General features: G+C 34.2%; 1 protein-coding gene across 3 annotated transcripts in view; it reads left to right on the forward strand.

Annotated features, from left to right (window-relative positions):
- Nucleotides 1–19,453, forward strand: part of CASP8AP2 (caspase 8 associated protein 2) — a 34,180-nt gene extending 14,727 nt beyond the window's left edge. For 2 of the 3 annotated variants that reach the window (XM_069065151.1, XM_069065153.1), the window contains exons 5-11: nucleotides 771–845; nucleotides 2,363–2,478; nucleotides 9,740–11,934; nucleotides 13,081–16,177; nucleotides 17,032–17,131; nucleotides 17,497–17,549; nucleotides 18,725–19,453. In XM_069065151.1, coding sequence (XP_068921252.1) covers nucleotides 771–845; nucleotides 2,363–2,478; nucleotides 9,740–11,934; nucleotides 13,081–16,177; nucleotides 17,032–17,131; nucleotides 17,497–17,549; nucleotides 18,725–18,728 — 5,640 coding nt within the window. In that variant the 3' untranslated portion in view covers nucleotides 18,729–19,453. Of the gene's footprint in view, nucleotides 1–770; nucleotides 846–2,362; nucleotides 2,479–9,739; nucleotides 11,935–13,080; nucleotides 16,178–17,031; nucleotides 17,132–17,496; nucleotides 17,554–18,724 lie in introns of those variants that run through there. The other variant, XM_069065152.1, reaches the window with a different exon arrangement.
- The last annotated feature ends 7,202 nt before the right edge of the window (nucleotides 19,454–26,655 follow it).

Below are 26,655 nucleotides of genomic sequence, written 5' to 3' on the forward strand. Positions count from 1 at the left end.
ATGTTTTAAACTGAACAAATATATGTGACTACATATTATTTTAGATTGGATATAATACAGATGAATTGATACCCAATTTCCTGTTCTTTCTAATAAGAAAGAATGTGATTTTATGTATTTATTTTTGGTCTGAACTTGTAATATCATCAATCTGTGGATTTTCCTGGTGAGGAAACTCCCTCTCCTAGTGCAGATCAACCACTGTTCTGTAACTTAGAGACATAGAATTACCTGGGTTACTGAGAGGTTAAGTAACTTGCCCAGGATCATAGTCAGAATGTTCTAAGGTGGGACTTAAATCCAGCTTGTTCTAATTCCAAGGCTGGCCTCCTATTCACTGTACCATGCTACTCTCAGTGATGGTGCTTTTTTTTTTTTACAAGCTAAGTTTAAATAGTTATAACTTGTTTGTCATTAGTAGAATAGACTGCGAGTATTCCAAAGTATGACCAATGATATTTTTACATTTTTTTTTAATGATTTGTCAAGTGAGATAATAAACCTACTGAAATATATGAGAAATGATTGTTAGGGGCTAAATTGACAATTTCTTTTTTATACCTTAAATTTAGGTATCTAGGATAAACATGGTCCAGTAAACAAGATACTGTACCTGCTGGGCCTTCTAATTCTAAATTAATGATCTTTTTAAATGTTTCTTAATAAAAGTATCATTTATTATGCCATTCTTCATATATATTAATTTCTAAGAACACTTTAAAGAAAATGTTTTCAAGTAGTCATAATTTAAATTATTTTGTGTCTTACAGTTGCAGCTTGAGTTTGGAAAATGTCAGAGGCAAATTAAAGAGCTACTGAAGAAGTATAAAGAAATACAGACACAGGTGCACCATATTTAGCATGTTATGATTTTTATTTTTGTGTATTTTATAAAAAATTAAGTGCTAGATTTGTCTTCAGAAACAATTTAACTGATACTTTTGGTAGTTTTCAAACGAGTTGTAAAAAGCATTTATCTGATCACTCACTTGCTCAAGAAGAAGTTTTTCAGTGGTTCCTTCTTGCCTCTAGGATAAAATAGAAACTCCTGTGTTTGATTTTTAAAGGCCTTCACATTCTGGCTCTTGCCTTCATTTCCAGACTTAATACATATTACTCCTTTTCATGTACCATATCTCAGCCTCATTGTTCTACCTGATGTTCCCCATACATGACCTTCCATCTTCTGTCTCTCTACCATGCCTGGAATCCACCCCTCCTCACCAGTATTTCCTTGGATCTTGAGCTTCCTTTAAAACTAAGCTCAAGTAAGGCCTACAGGAAGGCTATGTTGAATCTTCCCCCACCTTCCAGTTGCCAGAGTTTTCTTCCCAGAAATTTCTTTATATATATTTTGTATTCAATATTATGTGTGTTTGAATGCATGTGCGTACATGTATCTGTATGTGTGTGTGTGTGTGTGTGTGTATATATATATACATATATATATATATATACATACATACACACACATTATTTGTTTCCTCCTCAAATGTATCTCTCCTCCCAATGTAATTTGAGCTTCTTGAGAGCAGAGACTGTAAAATAGTCATTTTCTCTTTGTCTCCACCAATGCTTGGTGCATAGTAGATATGTAAATAAGTCTTGTTGAATAAGTAATGTTTTTTATGCTTTCCAGTTTGACTCCTCCTTTGTTTGATACAATTTTTAATAGATGTACTGAAACTTTACTTTTCTTAAATTCCCTACCAAGTAACACAAGGATATAAAACTAATTATCCCTATGACACTGTCCAGATTTTTATGCTACTCATTCTCAACTAAAGTTACCTTTTAAAATTATTAAAATTGTTAAATATTTTGCCTGTCATTGATTTCTGATGATTGGAATATGATATAGAATATAAGGATCCTATTTTCCTTTCTAGAAGTTAACATTTCCCTCAGTGTTGAAGTAAGAAAATTTAAATGAAATGTATGATATGAACTTTTATATTATTATTATTAATGTGCATGCCAGGCAGCATGCTAGACACTATGGAATATAAAAATAAAGAATAAAATGATCTGGGGCGGCTAGGTGTCTCAGTGAATAGAGCACCAGTCCTAGAGTCAGGAGGATCTGAATTCAAATCCGGCCTCAGATACTTAACACTTACTAGCCCTGTGACTTTGGGCAAGTCACTTAACCCCCACTGCTCTGTCTTCCCTCCTCCAAAAAAGCAAAAAAAAAAAAAAAGATCCCTATTCTAAATAGTACCTTGTAGTAATTTTAACTCATGTAATTATTTAAAATAATCTAAAAGGTCTTTTTGACTTACATAGTGTTCAATTCATTCTTCTAAAAAAAGACTAACTTTTAAAGTTACTTTGAAGTCTTATACTTATATTTTTTATGTAGAATTTTAGCCTACAAAGTGAGAACCAATCTCTTAAGAAGAATATTTCAGCACTTATCAAAACTGCCAGGGTGGAAATAAATCGCAAGGATGAAGAAATTAATAGTCTCCACCAAAGGTAAAATTTAAATTAGGTGTCCAGTTTTGTAAATTATCTAACTTTGGGGGGGGTTACCATTATTTGGTGACTGTATTGTATATTTAAGTGGAAATGAATGAAATACATTAATTTTGTCAAATATTCAGTTTTTTTGTTTTTGCTGTAATAACTATTTGCTCATAGTAAGTTTTACAGTATATTCCTAATTACATAATTTTTTTTTACCAGTGTAATTAGAGGTTGATAAAGTATCATTTGTTTTAACATGGCAGATATTTCTGTCTTGGACTTAATGTTACAATCATTTATATACAATGTATATAAAATTTTATAAAATACATTTATATACAATTGTGTATACAGGTATACACAATTGCATTACATAGCAAATATGTGTAGCATTATATATCAAATTTCCATTCTAGAACCTTTTATATTAAAGATTTAAGAGTGATTTGTTGTCTCAAGAGTTTTTGCAACATTGAAATTTATAGGATTTTGGCCCTTGGATTTGGAGCTTTACAACTATCTTAAGCCAATTTTTTCCCCATGTGTTATTGGTTTAAATAAAAGAAACGGACTGTGCTAGTTATGGAAGATTTGTGCCTTTTAAAAATCATGTTTTGGATGATGTTTGATGTAAGACATTATTCATCAATGGAAGAAATAATATGTTAGTAATTTAAATGCTTAAATTTTGAAGTCTTGGTATTATTTGAATTAATTAAAGTTAAACTTCATTTTCATAAGAAAAGCATATTGTTGATGCTTTATGCATCATACCCATGCAGGCAATATGTAGAATATTTATGATGTCATTTCTCCCCCTTAGTAGCTTATAGCTTTAATGAAGTGACATAGCTTAGATCACTTATTACTGCAAAACTTACTCTTAGTTCTTCATTTAGGTATTTTTGTAAAATTGGAAAATTTTAATTTAAGATTTGAGATATGAGTCAAATAGCACAAGGTTTTTGCAGTGGTTTGACTTGAGAAGAGATTGTTGTGCTATAACCTTTATGGATTTGACTTACATGAAGTATCATTTGAGTTAAGAGCAGAGCTTGGCAAATAAGCAGCCCTAGGCATATTAGGAATTTTAGGCTAATGATAATGATGGTAGGAAAAGCTTCTTTCTACTGTAAAATTATTGTTTAGAAAACACTTTTCATTCATTCTCGTTTGATTTTTAACAACCTTGGTGAAGTAGGTGGTACATGTTTTTGTAATTTCCATTTTACTTATTAGAAAACAGATCCCAAAGAAGTAAAAAATGATATGCCCAAGGACAGAAAGCCAGTAAGTTGTAGAGTTAAAATTTGAACCTGAGTCTTTTCACCCCAAATCAGGGACATTTCTATTTTAGCTCAGCAGTCCCTCTGTAAAAGCAGAGTTTTAGTGAAAGAATGTCAGTTAAGAAACTTTAGATCAGTACTTCCTAATCTTTGAGTAGGAAGAGAAACTTGAAAAAAAAAAAAAAGGTTAATTCTGAACTTAAAAACTGAAAAGGAGGAGCATTTCCACACACAGTAGAACTCAAAAAAGAGGATTTTGTACGTAATACTATGAGTCTCCATTTTATAAAATTTGCTTTAAAAGAGTATACAATAAATTCCACATACTATTTTAAAAACAGTCCTGCTTGTCTATGCTTCCTTCTGAACTTTTTTTCTCTTCTGTGCATTTATTGTTTCAGTGACTTTTTTTTGGAGGGGCAATTGGGGTTAAGTGACTTGCCCAAGGTCACACAGCTAGTTTTTGTGTTAAGTGTCAGAGGCTGGATTTGAACTCAGGTCTTCCTGACTCCAGGGCCAGTGCTTTGTTCACTGTGCCACCAAGCCGTCCCCTTTTTGTATTTTAACTGTTTCTAAAATAACATGCTTATAACAAATGAGGGTTGATATTCCTAAAGATGTCACTGAAACTAGCAAATCATTTGTAAATACTATGAAAGCCCATCCTTAGAAAAGACCCTGCTGCTGTCAAAAGCCACATCATGTCTTTCATGGTTTTTGCTTCTCTTGTTACTTACTTTACTAGAAAGGCACAGTGGCACAGATAGTCTAAAGCAGTGAATAATTTGGTTGTACTCTCTATTTGGTTTGGGAATCCTTTTCTTAACACCATCACTAGAAAGCAATAGTACTGTCAAGGACATTTTCTCCCTTTTTTTTTTTTTTTTTGGCTTTTTGGAGGGGGAGAGGTAGGACAATTGGTGTTAAGTGACTTGCCCAAGGTCACACAGCTAGTAAGTGTTAAGTGTCTGAGGCTGCATTTGAACTCAGGTCCTCCTGACTCCAGGGCCGGTGCTCTGTTCACTGCTCCACCTAGCCGCTCCCGTGTCAAGCACATTTTCAATTATTAGACATATTATTTCTAACTTTTTTCAACTACAAATGAAGTAGTGTGAATATTTGTAGAGATAGTTCATGATATCTTTAGGGTAAGGTTTAAACAATGGAATCTTTGGTTCTCTCTAGGGGACAACTTAATCTTTTCCCTCAAAAAAGCACCTTGTTGCTGGGTTTTCTTTTTTTTTTTTATCATGGTCATTTCTGTAATTTTCACACTACTTTTAATTCAGTCTTCCCTTATAACAAGAAAAGTAGGTAAAAACAATATACTACTAAGGGGTTTGACAGTGTATCCAACCTCTTGCCCTCATTGACTGCTGCTGCCTTCTTACCAAGAAGTGGGAGGCATATTTAATTTTCTTTTTTCCATGATCATTATTAGTTTTTTTTTAAGCAGTTGGGGTTAAGTAACTTGCTCTAGGTTACACGGCCAGTTATTTTGTGTGGGTGCCAAGTATCTGAGGCTGGAACTGATCCCGGGTCTCCCGACGCTGGGGCCGGTGCTCTTACTTACTGTGCCACCTGGCTACCCCTTATTATTAGTTTTTAATTTACTCAAGTTAGGCTTCCTGACTCATGATGGAAAATGTTGTCCACATCCAGAGAAAGAGCTATGGAGTCTGAATGCAGATCGATGTATACTGTTTTCCCTTTTGGTTTTTCCCTTTGGTTCTGATTTTTTCTTTCACAACATGACTAACATAAAGATATCTTTAAGATGCTTGTACATATATAACCTATATCGGATTGCATGCCTTCTTGGAGAGGGGTGGGAGAGGGGGAAATTTTAGAACTCAAAACTTTATAAAAGTGAATGTTGAAAACAAAAAATTAAAATCAAAGTTCCAAAAGAAAAAAATATTAAAAAAAAAAGAACTGGGCTTTCTTTTAGTGACCTTTTTACTATTTATGATGTTGTGGTTGGGTGTACTCTCTTGTCATCAGTTCATCTAAATGAAATATTCATATTTATCATTTATTACTATGTCTTATATTCCATTGTACTCATTATGCCACAGTTTGTTTGATCATTCTCTGTTTGGCTCTTATCTTTTTTTTTCTTTTGAGACCATACCAAAAAAATTTTTTAAGACCATGGTATATTTTTTTGAGTATCTTTTATCCTTGTGCTTGTAGGTTGGGATTTAAAATACAGAGTTAAAAGAAAGGTATAAATATTTTTTTTCAGGAAACATTTTGGCATTTATATTGTTTAAAAGTAAATATGAAAAAATTTTTAAAATTTATTTATTTACTTTTTAGTTTTCAACATTCATTTCCATAAGATTTTGAGTTGCAAATTTTCTCCTCTTCTCTTCCCTACCCCTCACCCTAAGATGGCAAGCATACTGAATACCCCTTCTCCCAGTCTGCCCTCTCTTATATCCTTCCCACATCCTCCCTTACTTACTTGTAGGGCAAGATGGATTTCTATTCCCCATTGCCTATATATCTTATTTCCTGGTTGCATGTAAAAACAATTTTTGCGATCTTAATGTAATGTACTCAGTGTTGTAGACTATAAATAAAAAACAACTTGGTATGGTGTCCTTATTTTGTGTAATTGACTTCATCTGTTTTCTTCTGTTATCTTTGAGAAGACAGCCTTTGGATTAGTGTTCCCATTTTCTTTCTCTACTACTCTTTAACATTTCTCAGGCTTATTGCTCATTCTTGTTAGTTTCAGGATAATAGGTATTCTTTAAATTCTTTGCCTGAACCCTTGATCCCATTCCCTCTTGCCTCCTCTAAGATACTGGTCTAGTAGTTTTCCCCTTTATATCCAGAATTTTTCATCTTTTTACTATCACCTCTGTTCTACCTACAATGTCCTTAATGCTGAGAAAGCGTCCTTTGACCTCCCTAAGCTGAATCATGTCAAAAATCCTAGAAAAAGTTATGTATACCCAGTTCAGCTTTTTCAGGTCTTTTTTTCAGCTTCTTGTAATCTGAATTCCATCGAAACTTTTCTCTTTAAATTGCTTTTTCTTCAAGGATTACCATTAGCTTCCTAATTTGCAGGCCCATTTATTGGCTTTTTTCAAAATTCATCTTTCTTTATCTCTCTGCAGCCTTCAATAATCTTTATTCCCACCTGTTTAATTTTCTTTCCTTGTTTTCCATGCTAACTAATTCTCTTAGTTGCTAGTTGCTCTGTCTCTCTAGTCTCTCTCTTCACTGGTTTCTTTTCTATACTTTTTCTTTTGGTGCTTTCTTCTACATATCTAGATGAATTTCTCTTTCAGACCTTCCTGAACTCCAGACTTATGATTCTGAATGTCTACTGGAAATCTCTGTTATAGTCTGGCAGCAGCTCACACTCAACATGTTCAAAAATTCTTCCAGTGGTATTTAGGATCACAGGATCTTAGTTTTATAGCTAAAAGCGACCTCAGCAGTTATCTAGTCTAACCCCCTTCTTTTACAGGTGAGTGAATTGAGGCTCATGGAGGTTGTGACTTGCCAAAGGTCCCTTGGGTAGCAGTTATCTGAAGTGAGATTTTGCCCTCAGGTCCTCTGATTCCAGAGTCACTGTCTTTTCCATTATACCATTCTGCCTTCTTACCTCCTTGCAACTCTCTACTCAGTCATCCATAATGTATATCTTGATGTTTATTGTGCTGACATATGACTGCCGCAAGGTATAATGAGTTCTCCATTGCTAGAAGTCATCACATCTAGGATGTTCAAGATACTGTAGATGGGATTCATGATTTGGGTGGGAATTGGCCTAGATGTCTCTTACAATTTTTTTAAACTTACAGTCATTGAATCTTCTCTCACTTCTCACATCTAGTCATTTGCAAAGTCATATCGATTCTACTTCCACAATACTTCTTGTAACCAATCCTTTTCTTTCCACGCCTGTCATCTTATTATGGATCCTCATTCTCATTTTGCTGGATTGTTATAGTAACCTGCTATCAAGTCTGCTTCCCTCCAGTCTTTTCTCTCTTTGGTTCATCTTCCATATTATAGACAGATTACTTTTCAGTTTCATTTAAATTCAGCAAATATTTTTTAAGTGCCTAATATGTGCAGAGCACTGTGTTAGGTGTTGACAGAGGTACAAATTTTAGATCCCTGTTTGCATGAAATTTAGTGTTTTGTAAGAAAATGACCTACGTACAAATAACTATGATGCATATGTGCTTTAGAGTGGTATAGTTGAAAGTACGTTGTGAAGTCTGAGTGAGAAGATTCTTTTTGACAAGGGTAATCAAGGAAAACTTTATGAAAGAGTAGCATTTGATTAAGAATGGGTAAGAATTCAGGCAAAAAAGGGTATCTGATAACTTTGATCCCACTCAAAATACTTCTTGCCATTTGAATAAATTCCATACTACACTGTCTTTCAAGGCTATCAGCTATCTGGTCCCTTCTTACTTTTCTGTACTTGGGTTATACTACCATTCATAAGTGTTGATTTTGAGCTAAGTTGAAATAATCATTCCTCTTACATATTTTTTAGTTTTTATAATTTAGTTTTTCTGACTTATAACATTATAACTTTCCATAGTTCCCTACTTCTGGAATCTCCTTATAATCTTATTTATATTTCAGAGTTTAGCTCAAATTTTACCTTTTCCAGGAACCCTTCTCTGATTTCCCCCCAAATAGTAATGATCTTTTCTATTTCTTTCCTTACTTTCACCCTTTTTAAATGTTTTAAGAAGCAGTGTCACATAATGAATCCAGGCCTTAGATCCAGGAAGACCTTGGCTCAAGTCCTTCCTCTGATATATTCTGGCTGTATGAGGTTAGTCAAGTTGCTTAACCTGTCAGTGCTCTGAGCAAGTTGCAGAGGTGATAAGCTACATTGATGGGAGGTTTGTCCATCTTAGTTCTCCATATCAATGAAACTACAGTTTCAGCCTCCAGTTTAAATGTCCTGCTGATACTTTTTTTTCTACTTTACTTTTATTTCCCAATAATCTATTTCCTATTTCCCACCCACCCCCAACTCCAGTAGAATTTCCTCTTGTAACAAATGATATATTAGCCATGTCAGAAAATATATGCTTTATTCTGTACCTATATTACCTCTCTCCAGACAACTGGAAGATGTGTTTCATTGTCAAGTCCTCTGTAGTTCATTGATTACTATAGTAATTGAAGTCCTGAAGTCTTTCATGGTTGTTTTCATTTACATTATTGTAGCTGTCATATAAATAGCTCCTTTTGGGGTATTTAGCTCTGTATCAGTTATTGCAATGTAATGATCTTTTCTTCCTCTGACCTCACACAGCACTCACATATTGTTATTGTATTTTGTTTGATTCCATAATTTACATTTACTGCATGTATTTATGTGTGTGATATTCATCTTATTGGGTTGTGGGCTCCATCAGGGTAGAGACCATATCTTAATTATATCTGAGTTCCTAGTATTATTTTTGAACATAGTAGTACTTAATGCATGGTTTTTGAATGAATGTCACTGACACTATCAGAGTTCCACTAAATCTGTTCTTTCACTTAGAGTTGGGAGTAGGTGTGAATAGGTGCAAGAAAAGCACATAATTCATGCTGCAGAAGAAGTAAAACTAAGGTTTTTATGTGCAAGATAGGAGGGTAGAAGAGTATATAAACATAGTACTTCTGGAGAGGAGGAAGAGAATTTATATGGTGGTTGTTGGGGAAAGATTGAGACTAAGAGGCTTTGCAGCAGATTGGAAAGAAGGAAAGTTAAGGAGAAAGACAGAGCTGCATGATTTGAAAACTGCTACATATAGTTAAATATTGTAATTTATTGTTCTCTTAACCAAAGAAAAACACTTTGCCAATTCAGTGACCAGAAAATTAGTCCTCTAATTACAATTACAAATCTATTATTCAGTTATGGCAAGTAATTTGTATGAAATATAATGTTGCTGTATATACAAGTAATTTTTCTCTTCTAATTATCTCTGTTTTCTAAACAGACTTTCAGAATTTCCACATTTTCGAAATAATCCCTCAAGAGTCAACCCTCCAGGATCAGCAAATTCAAGGTCTTCAGATCAAACAAAAGATAAAACAAAAGATCTCAAATTCAGATCTCCACGGTTAGATGATACTCCCAAGGCTGATCATCGAGTGAAAAATGACTCTTCCAAAGATGTACATCATAGCACTTTATCACCAAACCAGGAAAAAGAAGCTAAATCACACTGTGAAAAAAGAAGCACTTCACATTTACTTACATCTGCTGAAAAGCATTACAATGGTGCCATTTGGTCAAATCAGCATAATCAGGTCATGGAGGATAGTTCAAATGATGATGGTAGAAGAGGAAGAAAAGAAGTAAAAAATTGTGAACAGTATAACAGGGGAGCTGATAGAGTAAGAAAAAGCTTATTTCATAGTAGCAGTGGAAATGGAGAAAAGAGAAACATAGATGTTGATCGAAGACCACAAGGTCATCGTGATAAATGTGGTAAAATTGAGCCAAAGTCAGAAAATAAGAATTCAAAATTGAAAAGCAGCCCAGATTCAGATTATAGAAGTGACTGGATTAACTCTTCCTGGGAAAAAGAGGCACCTAAAGGAAGGTCACACACTCGAATAGATTCTCAGAGTGATGAAAGACTAGAAAGGCAAAGTGAAAGGTCACAGAACTTAAATAGAAAAGAACCTAGGTCATATGATAAAGATGATAGAAAAGTTGATCCAAAATCTAAATTGATAGTAAAGGATCATGAACAGTGGAGAAGATTTGAAAGAGTACCCCCTCCCCATTCATGGAATGAAACAGCAAGAAATTTTCATAAATCCGTTAAACCCCATACAGAAGATAGAAGAGGAAGGGAAACAGAATTTAAAAGAGACAGAAATATAAATGATTATGGATTTCAAGACAAAAGATCTCCACCTTCTATTTCAAGCAGTAGGACACACAAATATTTTGACTCCAAGGAAGATGATACTAAATACCATACATATTCAAAAACAGAAAGGCACAGAACTGAAGATAAAAGGAAAAGAGATAAAGAAAGCCATGAAAACAGACATACCCGATGTGAAAGAAAAATACCCATGGAACATTTACAAAAGACTGAAAAAGAAATTAAGAAAACTATTGTTGATTCAAAGAGAAGGAATGAACAAAATGACAAAAATGAAGTTTCAAAGGTAGAAGAAATTTCTGAAGGAAAAGATAAGAAAGAACTTAAGAAAGTTGAAAATGACCAGAATGAAACAAAAAGTAACCTAAAGTTAAGTTTTATGGAAAAATTAAATTTAACTCTTTCTCCTGCTAAAAAGCAATTTCTGTGCCAGGAAGATAAGATTAAAGTAAATGATACCCCTAAATCCAGTGACACACATGCTTCTGAAACTTCGTTGCAGGTAAAACCAGTGAAACTATCAATGCCTATGAATACTGATCGTAAAGAGGAAACTAAGTCATGGTTACTGGAACAAAATGATGTTATACTGTCAGGCTCCAAATCTAAAGTCAAGATTTCTGAAAACAAAGTAAAGAATGCAAATGATTCTTTAGTAAAATCTTTTGGGGACAGTGTGCCTTGTGATTTGCCTGTTTCTAGTAAAGAATCACAACTTCAACCACAAATGGAAATACTAGAAACAATGAATGAGAATGCAGCTCCTGTTTTAATGGATGTATTACATGTAGCTGTTCCTTGCAACTTTGGCTTGGAATTGGAGAATATAAGCAATGATGAATTAGACTCCTCTGTTGTTCCTGAAAATATTAATAGTATTAAGTCAAACCCTTCAGTGGAGATGACTGATCCTGGTGAGAATAATCTAAAACTTCCTACTGGAAGACATCCCATAGTTTCAGCACTCTCATCAAAGATTGGTGACTCTAAGTCTGAGCCACCTGTTGAAGCTATACCTCTTGTTGAGAATAATGCTTGTAATGTGGAACTATGTTTACCTAAGCAAAACTTAGAACCATATCTTCAAATGAATATGGACAGTAGAATAGAAGTTGGAGAAACAAACTCAGAGTACCATGATGATGAAAATTCCGTTATGAGCATTGATCTCAATCATATGAGGCCTATTCCAAACGTCATTAGTCCGCTGAATAGTCCAATTCGTCCTGCAGCTAAAATTTTAAGGATGGAAAGCCCAGGCACAGTTCCGGTGTTAAAAAACAACCATAAGGGTGATTGTTTATTTTGTTTTACTTTATTTTAAAAATATAAACTGCATAAATGTTTAAGAATTGTTACTTTGCAGCGTGACCTAGTGGCAAGAGAGCTGACCTCAGAGTCATGAAGACCTGAGTTAAAGTGCTACCTCTGAAACATACTGTGTGACTCTGGGCAAGTCACTTGACCCCTCTGGTCGTAAGTTTCCTCTGCTATAAAGCTAAGGGATTGAATTAGAAAGCATCTGCGGTCTCTTCTAGCTCTAAATCTATAAACCTTTTGTCTTAGTTGTGTGTTCCCTGTCACATAGCTTGTGTGAAAGATGATAGGATTTGAATTCATTTTTTCATGTCATTAATACTGCCTCCATTTACTTCCTCTGTGTCTAAACAAAATAGACACTCTTGCTTTTCTCTTCTTCCCCACCTCCCTGCCCTTGTTTTGCTGGGCATGTTTTTATAGATTTGGTTGTCTTGCTGTCTGTGTGAATGCTTAAGTATGTTAATTTACACAGTCTTTCTTGGTATCAGAGCCAGGAGTGAGAACTTCTTACCTCTTTTTCTTTAAGGTGCTGTTTAGGAAAAACAGGCAACACATAAAATAAGAGCATAAGATAACAAGAATGTGGCAGAAGTACAATTAAGTAGGTATAGGGTATAAGTGGAAATGCCACCAAGATATTAAAGGCAAAATATGCCAGAGATAAATCAGGTTGTGGATGATGAGCCTACAAATAATACAGAGTAACTACATATCTAAACTATAGAATCACTTAATTAAATATTTGTTAATGCACTTTTGTGCAAAGCAATTTGTACCAGCACTGTGCCTAGCAAACAGCATATTTTCATGCTCCTGAAGATCAATGATAGATATGTGCTAAATAGGTAAATGCTGATATTAAAAAAATGTTGGGAAATGACGGACTGTTGCTTAATTTTTCTTTTGGAGGGGGTAAGGCAAGGCAGTTGGGTTAAGTGACTTGCCTAAGGTCTCACAGCTAGTTAATTGCCAAGTATCTGATGTTGGATTTAAACTCAGGTCCTCATGACTTGAAGGCTGGTGCTCTATTCACTGTGCCACCTAGCTACCTATATTTCTTAATTTTTTAAAGACAGACTACTGATAATAAAATGTTTCTTAAACTTTTCTTTTTATAGATTTGGTTCCAGCAAACATGGTTAGCCCTCCATCTAAGAATTTATCAAATGAACTCAACAAAGAAAATCAAAAGCCAGTTTGCAAACCTGATAAATGTTCAGAAATAAACCCCCATGCAGATTTGTCTTCAGATGAACTTGAAGAAGGAGAAATTGTAAGTGACAGTGAAAGATCTAAACCACAAAGAAATTTTGAAAATAATAAAAATGCCAAACCAAGAACAACTGCTGAAGCACAGAACACAAATAATAGTCCTCAAATCAGAAAAACTAGCACTACACATTTGGATGAAGGCACTGAAAATAAAGGTTCTGTCAAAGTCCATCAAATCAAGAACAAGAAGGATAAACCATCAAATGATTCCACAAAATTTTCAAAGACAGAAAATAAAGGAAAAACAGTGAGTACTTCTCGCCTGGAAAAGATAGTTCAGATTATTGTTGAGCCCTCTTCTGTTCAAGAGGTCATGCAAATGCTGAAAGTTATAAGAAAACATGTTAGGAAAAATTATATGAAGTTCAAGATAAAATTTTCACTACAGCAATTTCAACGGATTATTGAATCTGCAATTTTGAATTTTACATCATTGATCAAATACTTGAATTTGTCTAAAATATCTAAGTCAGTAGATACTTTACAACAGAGTCTCTGTGAAGTTATAGAATCTAAACTTAGGCAGGTTAAAAAGAATGGCATAGTTAATCGTTTATTTGAACAGCAATTGCCAGATATGAAAAAGAAGTTGTGGAAGTTTGTAGAAGAACAACTGGATTATTTGTTTTCAAAACTGAAGAAGATTTTGATAAAGTTCTGTGATTCCATAAGTTTGGGAAGTGACAGTGATGAGGGAAAACTTGACATGGCAAATAAAGATAAATCAAAATGCTCAATTAGTCAGAGAGAGAACATAGATAATTCTAATAAAGGATCTTTGAAAGTTAAATCCCAAAAGACAGAGAATTCAGTCTACCACAGATCAACGCTGGAATGGCAGAAACCTGAAAAAACACATCACCAAGATCAAAAAATCCCCAAACCCAGTGCAGTGAAACAAAGTACTGAAAAATGTTTAAATACCTCTATAGACAATACAAAGGACTCTCTATCCAAAGTGTCATCTGTAGAACAAAATGAATTTCCTAGTACTCTAATTTCTACAAAAACTACTGAAAACATAATAGAAGAGACTGCCAGAACTGCAGAGACAGCTAAAAACTTGAATAAGAAAGTGGAACATAGTTTTGAAATTCTTACAGAGCAACAGGCATCTAGTCTGACTTTTAATTTAGTAAGTGATGCCCAGATGGGTGAAATATTTAAAAGTTTGTTGCAAGGTTCTGATCTTTTGGATCAGAGTGTTAATTGTGTTGAAAAGTGTCAGTGGGAATTGAAGACACCAGAAAAACATCCTTCAGAGAGTCAGAAGAGTGAACTTATCCCAGGTTGTCATATAGAAGAAGTTTCAGGTGTGTCTTCTCCAAGTCTTAAAACAATTGTTGATCTTAATTGGTCTTCCTCTTCATTTGAAAAGACTCCATCTCTTTCATCCAGACTTCAATTGCCAGTTCATCCTGATGTGCTAGATGAGAGTTGTATGTTTGAGGTTTCAACTTGTGTAGCTTTGAGTAAAGAGAATGCGTGCAGTTCAGAAAAGAGTAAGTCCTGCATTTCTTCAATCCTTCTTGAAGATTTAGCAGTCTCTCTAACTGTACCATCACCTCTGAAGTCAGATGGTCATCTTAGTTTTCTAAAGCCTGAAACTTCATCGAGTTCAACTCCTGAGGAAGTTATTAGTGCCCACTTTAGTGAAGATGCACTACTTGAAGAAGAAGATGCCACTGAACAAGATATTCATTTAGCCTTGGAGTCTGATAATTCAAGCAGTAGATCAAGTTGTTCATCATCATGGACAAGCAGACCTGTTGCTCCTGGCTTTCAGTATCATCCTAATCTACCAATGCAAGCCGTCATAATGGAAAAATCCAATGATCATTTCATTGTTAAAATTCGACATGCAGTACCACCTTCCTCATCAGGTTTTGACCAAAATAAAACAAATGAACAGTCTGCAGTGACTTTACATGAAGTGGAGAAAGAAACCAGTGGAACTGTAGAAAAAAGTATTTCTTGTCAGAACTCTACAATTCAGTCTGTGGAAGAATCAGAAAATTCTAAGAAAAATGTAAATACTGATAACTTGACTGTCGAAAATCAGAGTTCTAGTGTACAAACACAAGTTCCTGATATATATGAGTTATTTAAAGACCCATCAGATAAAGTAGATCACAAGAGTGGAATTATTGGTGAATGTTTTGAATTGAATCAAATGTGGGAACCAAAGGTTCCCGAAAGCATCAAAGAGTTGACTACAGTTGTGGAAGTTCCACACCATGTAGAGTGTAGTCTTGAGAGCTCATACAGAGACTTAACAAAGCCTTCTTCTGTTGAGATTGAAAATCTAGGGAAACTTGCAGCAGACTCTATTTTAAATATTGATCAGCTGGAATGTCCAGCAGACAGATTAGATAAAGATAAAATTAAACATGAGCCTTTACAGCATGTTGCTAAAGATATATTCATTGATCTGACAGAAGAGACTTCAAATGATAGTAAAGTAAATGAGAATGAGTCTGCCTTGCCTGTGACAAGTTTAGATGAAGATAATAGTAAAAAAGAAAAGGAACATCTTATAAATGGATCTTTGGAATGTATTGTTGAGAGCACATGTATCGATTTGACAGTAGATTCTCCCAGTGAGAATATATTATGTGAAGATAATATTAGATTAGAATCTAAATTAAATCGTGATCATTTAGAATGTAATGGAGTTTCAGTAAACATGCAGAAAAAGCGAAAAAGCCATTCTGATCTAATTTATTCCACTAAAAAACAAAAAATTGAAACTGAATTATCCATCGGAGAAAAGAAAAGTACTGAAAGTTCTGAAGACAGTGATGCAGCTCACCAAAAGACATCTATTAAGAAAAAAGCCATTTCAGAGAATAAAGATGCCTCATCAACCTTTCCCTCTCCTACAAGTCTTTCGGCAAAGAATGTTATTAAAAAAAAGGGAGAAGTTGTGATTTCATGGACCAGGTAAGGTGCTTTATGTGATATTTTAATATATGTATATTTTAAAAATATATTTTCATAGATTGAGAATTTTCAACTATAAAATTAATGTATTTGGGGAGGGACAGCCATGCCATTATACTTTCCTTCTCCACACAGTTGAAGAATAGACTTCCAGAGGGATTGTTATTATATCTAACTTAGGTAGAGTAATAGCTTTATACCAGTGGCTAATCTGTTTTTCTATTATAGAATGGCTTATTCTCAGATCATTTATTTGGGGGTAAAACTGCTAGAATTTATTACTGACACTTATTCTCCCTATGTAAGTGTCCATATTTCATCTGTAGCTAATGGTGGATCTCCAAGTATTATACATTTGTAAGGTCTCATACTTGTTTTGAATTCTGAAATTCAATAAGAAGACAATTGTTCTTTTTTGCAACATAATATTAACATTTATCTAGTACTTAAAGGTTTATAGAGTGCTTTGCATATATATTTCACTGATTCTCACAACAATCCCCTAGGGTAGATGCTATAATTATCTTCATTTTACAGATGAGGAAAGTGAAGATGACAGGTTAAGTTACTTTCCCAGGGTCATAGAGCTAGTTAAATCACTACTGTCAGAGCATGAGTTCCTGTGTAGAGTTGTAAATCTTCTCATGAAATTTTCTCTTTGGGGAAACTAGAGCATCTACAGAATGCTAACTTGGCATTCCTAGAACCTAGAACTATGACTAAATGTACATGTGAATTTTTAATTCATTATAGTAGTTTTTCTTTGATCTGATATACACACACACACACACATATATATATATATATATATGTTTTATGCAAAATAATATTTGTGTTTTTTTTTTCCTGCTCAGAGATGATGACAGGGAGATTCTGTTGGAGTGTCAGAAAAGAGGACCATCAGCAAAAACTTTTACTGTCCTAGCTACCAAGTTGAATAAAAACCCAAATCAGGTATCTCAAACTTTGTTCTTATTATATTTCATTACTTTTGTGAACATAAATGCATAAATTCACATTTATTAATTAAAGATTTATATGTACCCATCAGTTGACCTTACTATTAATAATTCTTCTACCACCTTATATTAATAATAGCACTTAATGGTTTCACACTCTACCATATACATGATTTCATCTGATCCTAATAAATGCTCTGGAAATCAGTGGAACAGGTAGTTTTATTTTCATGTTGCAATTCATGCCCATATAGTAAATGTTAAACTTAGAGACAAGATCGTGGCATCATAGGAAGTTTTAATAAAAATTGTAATTGTTACTGAAATCTTGGGTATTAAAATGCTTTTAAAATTTTTCAGGTTTTAGAAAGATTCCAGCAATTAATGAAGCTCTTTGAAAAGTCAAAATGCAGGTAATTATTGCTTCTTGACAGTCTTCAGACTGAGTTCTTCAGCAATTTCTCTGTTCAGAGAGACTGGCTTTCTGCATAAATTCCCAAAAGTAGCTTACAAACTACTTCCAGAATAGTTTGGAACAGAGGTGTCAAATACACAGCCTACAACATTCCCAAGTAGGGTCGGAATCACTTTGAAATGTAATTGGGAAATATTTAATACGATAAATAAAGTAAAACGTAGATGATATAGTATTTAAAACTAAATGAGTATGCAGACTGCAAAGATCTATATGTATGGATTAGTGGCCTCTGTTTTTTTTTTGAGTTTGACACCCCTGGTTCAGAAATAAAATTGAATTTGTGAAAGGTCAAACAGAGCAACTGACATAAGTTTAGAAATGTGTTATAGAGTTGAGTAGATATGCTTGAATACTAAGTTTGGAGAGATTTCTAAAGAACTGTTAAAAAGTCTGTTGTGGTTTGTATTTGTCACAAAGTTGTCAAGATTTTTGCAAAGATTTATTCTGATTTATTGAGACACACAGTAGTGGATAAAGAGAAAGCCAGGAAGACATGAATTCAAATGTTGCCTCTCATTTACACTGTTTATGTGACTCTGGTCAGTTGATTTAAATTCACAAGGCCACTGGAAATTCTCTAAGATTTTAAGTAGCAGCAGAGATGGAGATCTGCATTAGGACAGTGAGTTTTCTCTCTGAGGAGCTCCCTACAACAATAAAATCACAGGTCTAGAGCGAAAATTATTTTGAAAATCTCTCTTGACCTTTGAGTTTTCATTATCAGTTAGATGTTATCTGAAAGTACATACTACATTCAGTTGTGAACATATGTTTGTTAAATTATTTTTATTCTAGATTATGATATTGCAATTTAAACTAATTTCTTATTTTAGACTTAATTTCACTATACTTGGGCTATCATGCTACTTTGTTCTTACTGTATTATTACAAGTTTAGACTGGCTTACATTGCAAGTACTGTTAGTCTCTTGGTGACAGAGTAAAAAAAATTAAATCAAAAGTTGGCCTTTTTATTCAAATCCTAAGTTTAATACCATTATCTAAATTATCTATTAATCCATTATCTGTCTATTCAAAAGAACCACCCTCTAAGAAATCTGAGTATCAGAAAGATAGGATAATAATATTTAACCTCTTCTTTGCTTTACAGATAATTTGCTGAATTTCTTGGGAGTCATAATCGACACTTTGTACTATGTGGAAATTCAAAATCCTTGTACTGTAAATAAATCTACTGAAAAGTTTGTGGAATTTTTTTTAAAAAAGTAGGCTTTAATTCCTCTGTGGCATTTCTATTTTTTTTTTCGTTCACTGACTGAGTTAGTTCGATTTTTTAGTTATTTCAGTGACAGATAAACCTGATATAAGTCAGGCTGTTATTTTTTTTTTCATGGTTCTAGCTGAATAATTTACATGTTTCTGTGGCATCGTTATTTTCTAACATGTTAAGATGATCATATCTGTATGAAAATGTAAGAGGCATCACTTTGACTGTATAAAAAGTTTGCCTTTGATTTTTCAAAATAACGCACCTGACAACTCACCACCCCCAGTTTCATGGGGTTTGGTTTTTTAACTATAAATGTATTTATAGATTTATAACAATTTTTTTCATGTTTCTGCTTATATGTCTCCTTTTACTTTGATAAATTGTAAAAACTCTTTAAAATGTTTCTGTAAATATGTATAAATCCATGTATGGATGTATAAAAACCCATGTTGTGTGTGTGTGTGTGTGTGTACATATATATTATATATACATATATGGCTTTGCCTAGCCAAAGATTTTTAACTGTACAAATTTTTTTGTATAATTTAAGTTTGATTACTGTAACAGTAATGTGACAAAATAAAACTTGGAAAGTTGTTTGGATCTTTATTACTGGTTCTTTTAGAATGTGCTTAATTATACACAGTTTCTCTCTGAATTTTGATAACTTTTGCACAAAATGGTTTTATGACAAAATATTCCATTATATTTTTGTGCTACAATTTTTAGCCATTTCCAATAGGAGAATAACTCATTAGTTTCCAATTTTGAGTTACCAATACATATAAATATTTTTGTACATGTAGATTCTTTTCCTCTTTGATTTTTTGGAGCATAGGCCTTTTAGTGCTAGTATACATGGTATGGTAACTTTCTAGTCATAATTCCAAATTATTATCTGGAATAATGTTACAAATTTGTAACTCCACCAGTAGTTCATTAATACTGCCTCCCCATCTACCATTTGTCATTTTCCTCTTTTGTCATCTTTGTAAATTTGATGGGTTAAAGTAGAACCACAAAAATTGCTTTAGTTTGCATTTTTCCCATGATTCAGAGCATCTTATTTTATTTTCATATGATTGTTAATAACTTTCACTTTCTTTGAAAACTGTCTTTTTATGTCCTTTGATCATTTATCTTTTGGGGATTAGCTCTTAGTCAAATAAATTTTTCATTCAGTTTCTTATATATCTTGAAAATGAGATCTTTACATAAGAATCTTGTTGCAAAGATTTTCTCATTTGCTTATTTCCGCTTGAATTTTTACCATATTACCATACAATACAATTCTAATACAAAAACTTTGTCCATTTTACCTGATCTTCTGTCACTTATTTCATTATGAACTCTTCCTTTATCAATAAATCTGATAGGTAATTTTCTTAGTTTTCTAATTTATGATATAACTTTTTATATCTTAAGTCATGTTTTTGTTTGAAACTTTATTTTGATGTTTGGTGCTTAATTCCAGCCAGAGTGCTATCTAATGTTCCTAGAATTTTTTGTCAAATAGTAAGTCCTACCACTATCTGAGGTCTATCAGAATTTTTTTATTTTGGAGGGAGGAAGGCAGGGCAATTGGGGTTAAGTGACTTGCCCAAGGTCACATGGCTAGTAAGTGTTAAGTGTCTGAGGTCAGATTTGAACTCAGGTCCTCCTGACTCCAGGACACAGGTGCTTTATTCACTGTGCCACCTAGTCTCCCCCTTTCAGAATATTTTACATCAAGCAATGGTATTTGTTTGCTTCTGTATGTTGTGTATCTGATCTATTGATCAGTCTCTCTTTTGACCATTACCAAGTCATTTTAATGATTTTGTTTTGTAGTACACTAGGAAATCTGGTACAAATACCCTTTCTTCTCACTTCTTTTTTGTTACCCTTGCAATTCTTGACTTTTTGTTTTTCCCTATGAATTTTGTTATTTTTTTCTACGTCTATAAAATAATAGATTTTGATTGATATAGCACTGAATAAGTAAATTTGGATTGTATTATCTCAACCTATCCATGGCATTTAATGTTTCATTTAATCAAATCTGTCTTATTTCTGCAAAGAGTATATTATACTTACATTCATAATATCCCTGGGCAAATCTTGGAAGATACACTCACAAGTATTTTATAGCTTCTGTATTTACTTTGAATACAATTCTCTTCCTAGCTCTTCTTGCTGGATTTTGTTGGTTATAAGTAGGAATGCTGGTGATTTATATGGATTTATCTTTTATCCTGCATCTTTTAAAAAGTTCCTATTTTAGTTGATTCTCTTGGGTTCTCTAAGTACACTAGCCTATCATCTGTAAAAAATAATTTTGTTTTCTCATTGTTTGTGCTTACTCTTTCAATTTCTTTTTCTTGCTTTATTGCTACAGCCAGCATTCTAGCACTTTGTTAAATTGTAGTAGTGATTGTGGGCATCTTTGCTTTACCATTGATCTTATTGAACAGGCCTCTTACTTTTCGCCATTAAATATGTTTGTTCTTGGATTTAGATACAGACTATTTAAGTATGAAGGAAAAGGTCCAATTATTCCTATGATTTCTAGTTTGTTTTTTTCATAGAAATGAGTGTTGGGTTTTGTCAAAAGCCTATCCAGTATATGTTGATAAGATTTTTGTTATTTAGTTTATTAACATTGCTTATATTTATAGTGTTTTTTATGTTGAACAAACCCTGAATTCTTGGCATAAACTCAACCTGGTCAGTGTATAGTTTTTCTCTTTCTTTTTTTTTTTTTTTCTTTTTGAAGGGGGGGGGGGGAGGTTGTGACTTGCCCAAGGTCACATGGTTAGTTTTTTGTTTTAAGTGTCTGAGGCCACATTTGAATTCAGGTCCTCCTGACTCCAGGGCCGGTGCTCTATTCACTGCTCCATCTAGCTGCCCCAAGTTTTTCTATTTTTCAAATTGCCCTCCTTGCTAATAATGTTATTTTAAAAGAAAGTTTGCACCAGTGGTTGATTAGGGATATTGGTCAGTACTTTTCTTTTACTGCTTTGCTTCTTCCTGGTTTAGGTGGCTAGACCATGATTTGTATCATAAGTGAGAGTCGAAATCATACCATCTTATTATTTCCACATAAGTGTATGTGGTTTTAGAATTAATTGTTCTTTAAATGTTTGATAGGATTTACTTATAAATCCATCTGGTCCTAGGCGTATTCAATATCTTTTTCTGATATTTGATTATCTTAAGCGGTCTATTTTTTTTCCTTTTGTTAATCTGGGAATTTTATATTTTGTAAATATTCATATATTTCCTCTGGGTTATCAGTTTTGTTAACATATACTTGGGCAAAATAGTTTCAGATAATTTCCTTTATTTTTCAGTTATTGTAAATGCTCATTCGTTTTTTTTTTTTGCTTTTTATTTTTTGAAGGGCAATTAGGGTTGAGTGACTTGCCCAAAGTCACACTGCTAGTAAGTGTGTCCAGTCTCTGAGGCCGGATTTGAACTCAGGTCCTCCTGACTCAAGGGCTGGTGCTCTATTCACTGTGCCACCTAGCCTCCCCTCATTCATTTTTGATATGAATAATTCTGTGTTCCTCTTAAAAAAAATCAGGTTACCTGTTTAATCTGCTTTTGCTCATTTAAAAAAAAAATAAGCTACCTTTTATCAATTCACTCATCTCTTTACTTTTGGTTTTGCTAATCTCTTAATTTTCAGATTTTTTTACTGTATTTTTAAATATACTTTTAAAATTATTTTAACATTCATTTTTTAAAACGAATTATGCCCAAAGGGCTATAAAACTTTGCATACCCTTTAATCTAGTACCACTAAGGGAAGAAAGGGGGGTAAATTTAGAACTCAAAATCATATAAAAGTGAATGTTGAAAACTATATGTGTAATTGGACAAAAAACGCTATTAAATAGGAGAAAAAAAATTGAGTTTTAAATTTTCCCTCCACTCCCCTCTACCCATTGAGAATACAATATGATAGCAATTATACATGTGAAATCATGTAAAACATTTACATATTAGCCATATTGAAAAAAAGCAAGAAAAATTAAGAGGAAAAAATATCCTTTAATCTGTACTTGAGTTCATCAGTTCTCTCTCTGGGTGAGGATAGCATTTTTTTGTTGTGAATCTCTTGGAATTTTCTTGGAGCATTGTATTGATTAGAATAACTAAGTCTTTTACAGTTAGTTATCGTTGTTACAATATTGCTGTTACTGTGTACAATGTTCACCTAGTTCTGCTTGCTTCACTTTCCATCAGTTCATTTAAGTCTTCCTGGTTTTTTACTGAATAAACAGTAGCATTCCATCACGATCATATACCATATTCGTTGTGTATTCTGGCTTGTTATTGAAGTTTTTTTAATTGCATGTTTAATTCATTGATTTGTTATTTTTCTCTTTTGTTCATGGAAGTGTTTAGAGATGGAAATTTTCCTCTCAGAACTGTTTTATCTTTGTTATATGCATTTTTGATGTGTTGTCTCATTTTTATAATTCCCTTTGAAATTTTCTATTGTGTTTAATCTATCTGATCTATCAATACTTCAGAATTTTGTTAGTCTCCACTTATTTTCAAGTTCTTTAAAGGGCCTTATTGAATATAATTTTTATTATATTATAACTGGTAAATTATATATTTAGTGTTTCTGTTTTGCTACATTTTTTGTTGAAATCTTTATGCCCTATCCAATAGTCCTTCATTATAAATATTGCTTGCCTTTTAGAATATCATATTCCAACTCCTCTCCTAGTGGTAGCTAGTAGATCTTTTGTAATCCTTATTGTGGATCCTTGGTATTTGGATTTCTTTTTAAACTGTATTTAACTGAGTATTTTTTTCTTGTACCTGGAAGATCTGAATTTTGTCTATGGTGTTCCTAAGGAGTTTTCATTTGCAGATTTTTTTCTCGAGGTGACTGGTGGATTCTTTTCACTTTGGTTCTAAGAATTTTGGGCAATTTTCGTTTATAATGTGAAGATTTTTTTTCACAATTTTCACAATTTTTGTCATTCAATAATTCTTAGATTATTTCTCTACCTGTCTTTTAGGTCAGGTGCCATTATTGCCTCCCTAGCTTTTCCATTCTATATCTCATAATTTCCTCTAGATACTCCTGCATCTCCTGTGACTAGGGCATTTTGTTTTCTATCAGGCTTTACTTGAATTCCTTGTGGGGTCACTATCCTCTTTGAGGTTTATCTTCTCTTCATTGGTCTCTCAGACTAAGGTATTTTCTCATAGTGGTTGTCCTTGGTTTTCTCATGGAGGGATTTGTGCTTGTGTCCCACTCTAAAATTAAGTGATGTGGGCAGAATCTGCCAGATCTTGAGCATAGTGATCCAGATTAGGCCCCTCCTTTAATGATCACCAGGGCTTTGCCATATCATTTGTCACAAGTTTTCTTTGGACTCTTGTTTTCTCACAAAATTTACCTGTGAGCTCTAAATCTGTTTCTGTAATAATAGCTAGCATTTATATCATGTTTTAAGATTTGCAAAATGCTTTAGATATTTGACCATCACAACAACTCTATGAAGTAGGTGCTGTTATTATCCCCATTTTATAGATGAGGAAACTGGGGCAGAGGTTAAGTGACTTTCCCAGGGTCACACAGCTAGTAAGTAGCTGAGGCAGGAGTTGAATTCAGATTTTCCTATTCACTTCTGTGATCTCGTCAGCGTAGTGCTGCCCTTCCTCAGGCCTATTTTAAAGTGTAGACAAAATTAGTTATGGCAGCCCCCCGCTTTTTTACTAAAATTTCCCAATTTATTTTTTTTTCTATATACAGTAGGGTTGGTCCCTGGCAGATGATTCATCTAATTTCCATGCTTGTATCAGTTCTTCAAGTTTAACCCTAAACAAAAGACAGGAGAATCAAATCAATCAGTTTGTGTGTGTGTGTGTGTGTGTGTGTGTGTGTACATACACACATTATATATATAATGTATATATAGATATTAAAAAAAAGTTTGTTTCTGCACAAAAATGATAGCTATTGAGATCACAGCACACATTATAGATGATTAGAATCTAATTCAGTAACCCAATAACCCTCTCTCACCTGGAAGGCCAGTACCTAAGCCTAATAGGATCACAAATAGCATTAGAGAAACTGCTAATTACCTGTTTTACATTTTACCTCTGCACTTGCATTGTAAGGTCAAACAACTAAGGCAGATCTTGTAGTGGTCTCTTTATGCTGTTGCTAATTTTTCCCTTGGCAAAAGCCAGCAGCAGCTAGTACTGCCACCTGAAATTATTCTCTGGTCCTCACTGCAGCCACCGCCTCATCCTTCCAGGATCTCTGTGACCTTTTGAAAGTCAAAATGGTCACTTGGACTCATCCATTTCCAGTTTGCTGCTAGTTGCTTAGTTAAGGAGAAAAAACCATAAGCAAAAAGAAGTGGCATATCTCAGACACAGGCCTCCCTACATAGAACATGTCAGAAAGATCTTAGTTGAAATCTAGCCTCAGACACTTACTAGCTGTGTGACCCTGGGCAAGTCACTTAACTCTGCCTCAGTTTCCACATTTGTAGAATGAGCTGGGAAAGGAAATTGTAAACCACTTCAGCTTCTTTGCCAAGAAAGTCCAAAATGAGATCATAGACATGACTGAACAACAATGGGTTTTGGGACTGTGATGGTAATGGCAATTAAAGATTCCCCTGTATTGGCTTGGTTTTCAAATTGATTGTGTTAAAACCCAGAGCTTGTTAATCCCACCTGTGGGATGGACTTTTTGATGTGAAAAGAAAGTCCTGAACTGGGAGGAGCTGGTGACGTAGATTTGGAGAGACAAGAGAGAGGCGGAAGATCTTTTTGGAAGCAGCACCTCGTGGAGAGAGAGAGACTAAGAGAATTGCTGGTGGCCGCTTTGAATTGCCCTGGACTTTTGAGACCTGCCCCCTGAGCTGCCAAGGACTGAGGAGACATGGCTGTTTTGCTGGTACTTTGTCTGTCTGTTTTGATGTTGTTTTGCCAGATTTGTCCACTGGTGAAAGATAGTCCTTTTGTTGAAGGAGTCCTGGAACCTGGCTCTTCGCTAAGAAGCCCTGAGACTGTCCTGCAGACAGAGAGTGAATACTGTCCACTGGTGAGGGACAGTGCTGTTGTTGCAGGGGTCTGGAGACTGTCCTGCAGACAGAGTGAATACTGTCCACTGGTGAAGGACAGTGCTGTTGTTGCAGGGGTCTGGGAGCCTTTCTGTTGGTTCAGAAGCCCTGAAGAAGGATTTTCTTGTTGTATGTTTACAGAAATCCTGGGAGAGGGCTTTGCTAATGTGTTCAGGGGTTCTAGGACTGTTCTACAGACAGAGGATAAATTCATGAAGGGACTGGCAATGTATCTTATGGCCTTGCTAAGCCTTGTCTCCCCAGGAACTAAGATTGCTGAGAACTTGCCTCGTGTCAAGATGAAGAAAAGAGCTCCATTTGGGTATTAAGTGCTGTGTTTAAACTTGATGCAACTCTGGGTTAGATTCAATTGTGATCCAGGGGTGGGGAACTTTTGACCTTTTTGTGTTCTGTGGTTGAGCAAATGAATGTAGTTTACTTATGTTTGGAAACTAATCTCCATTTGAGAAGAGGGGCTTTGTGGTGGACTTAATTAAGGTATAGCCTAGGGGTGGAGAAGTATTTAGAACAGAGACTTTGTAATTGATTGAATGATTGGAAGGTCCTGGGGTGGGGTAGTACTTGGAGATTATTTAATCAAGTTTAGTAAATGCTGTATTTTGAATGATGTCATGTTTTGATCTTCTCTGTTCTTGGTTGGTCACTGAATAAAATGGAGAGCACCTATGCTGGTATTCTGAACCTTAGGAAGTTGCCTTTCCT

Source organism: Petaurus breviceps, unplaced genomic scaffold, assembly GCF_028583685.1.
Source record: "Petaurus breviceps papuanus isolate PSGF00001 unplaced genomic scaffold, PetGlider_PUasm1.0 90667, whole genome shotgun sequence".
Lineage (NCBI taxonomy): Eukaryota > Metazoa > Chordata > Mammalia > Diprotodontia > Petauridae > Petaurus > Petaurus breviceps.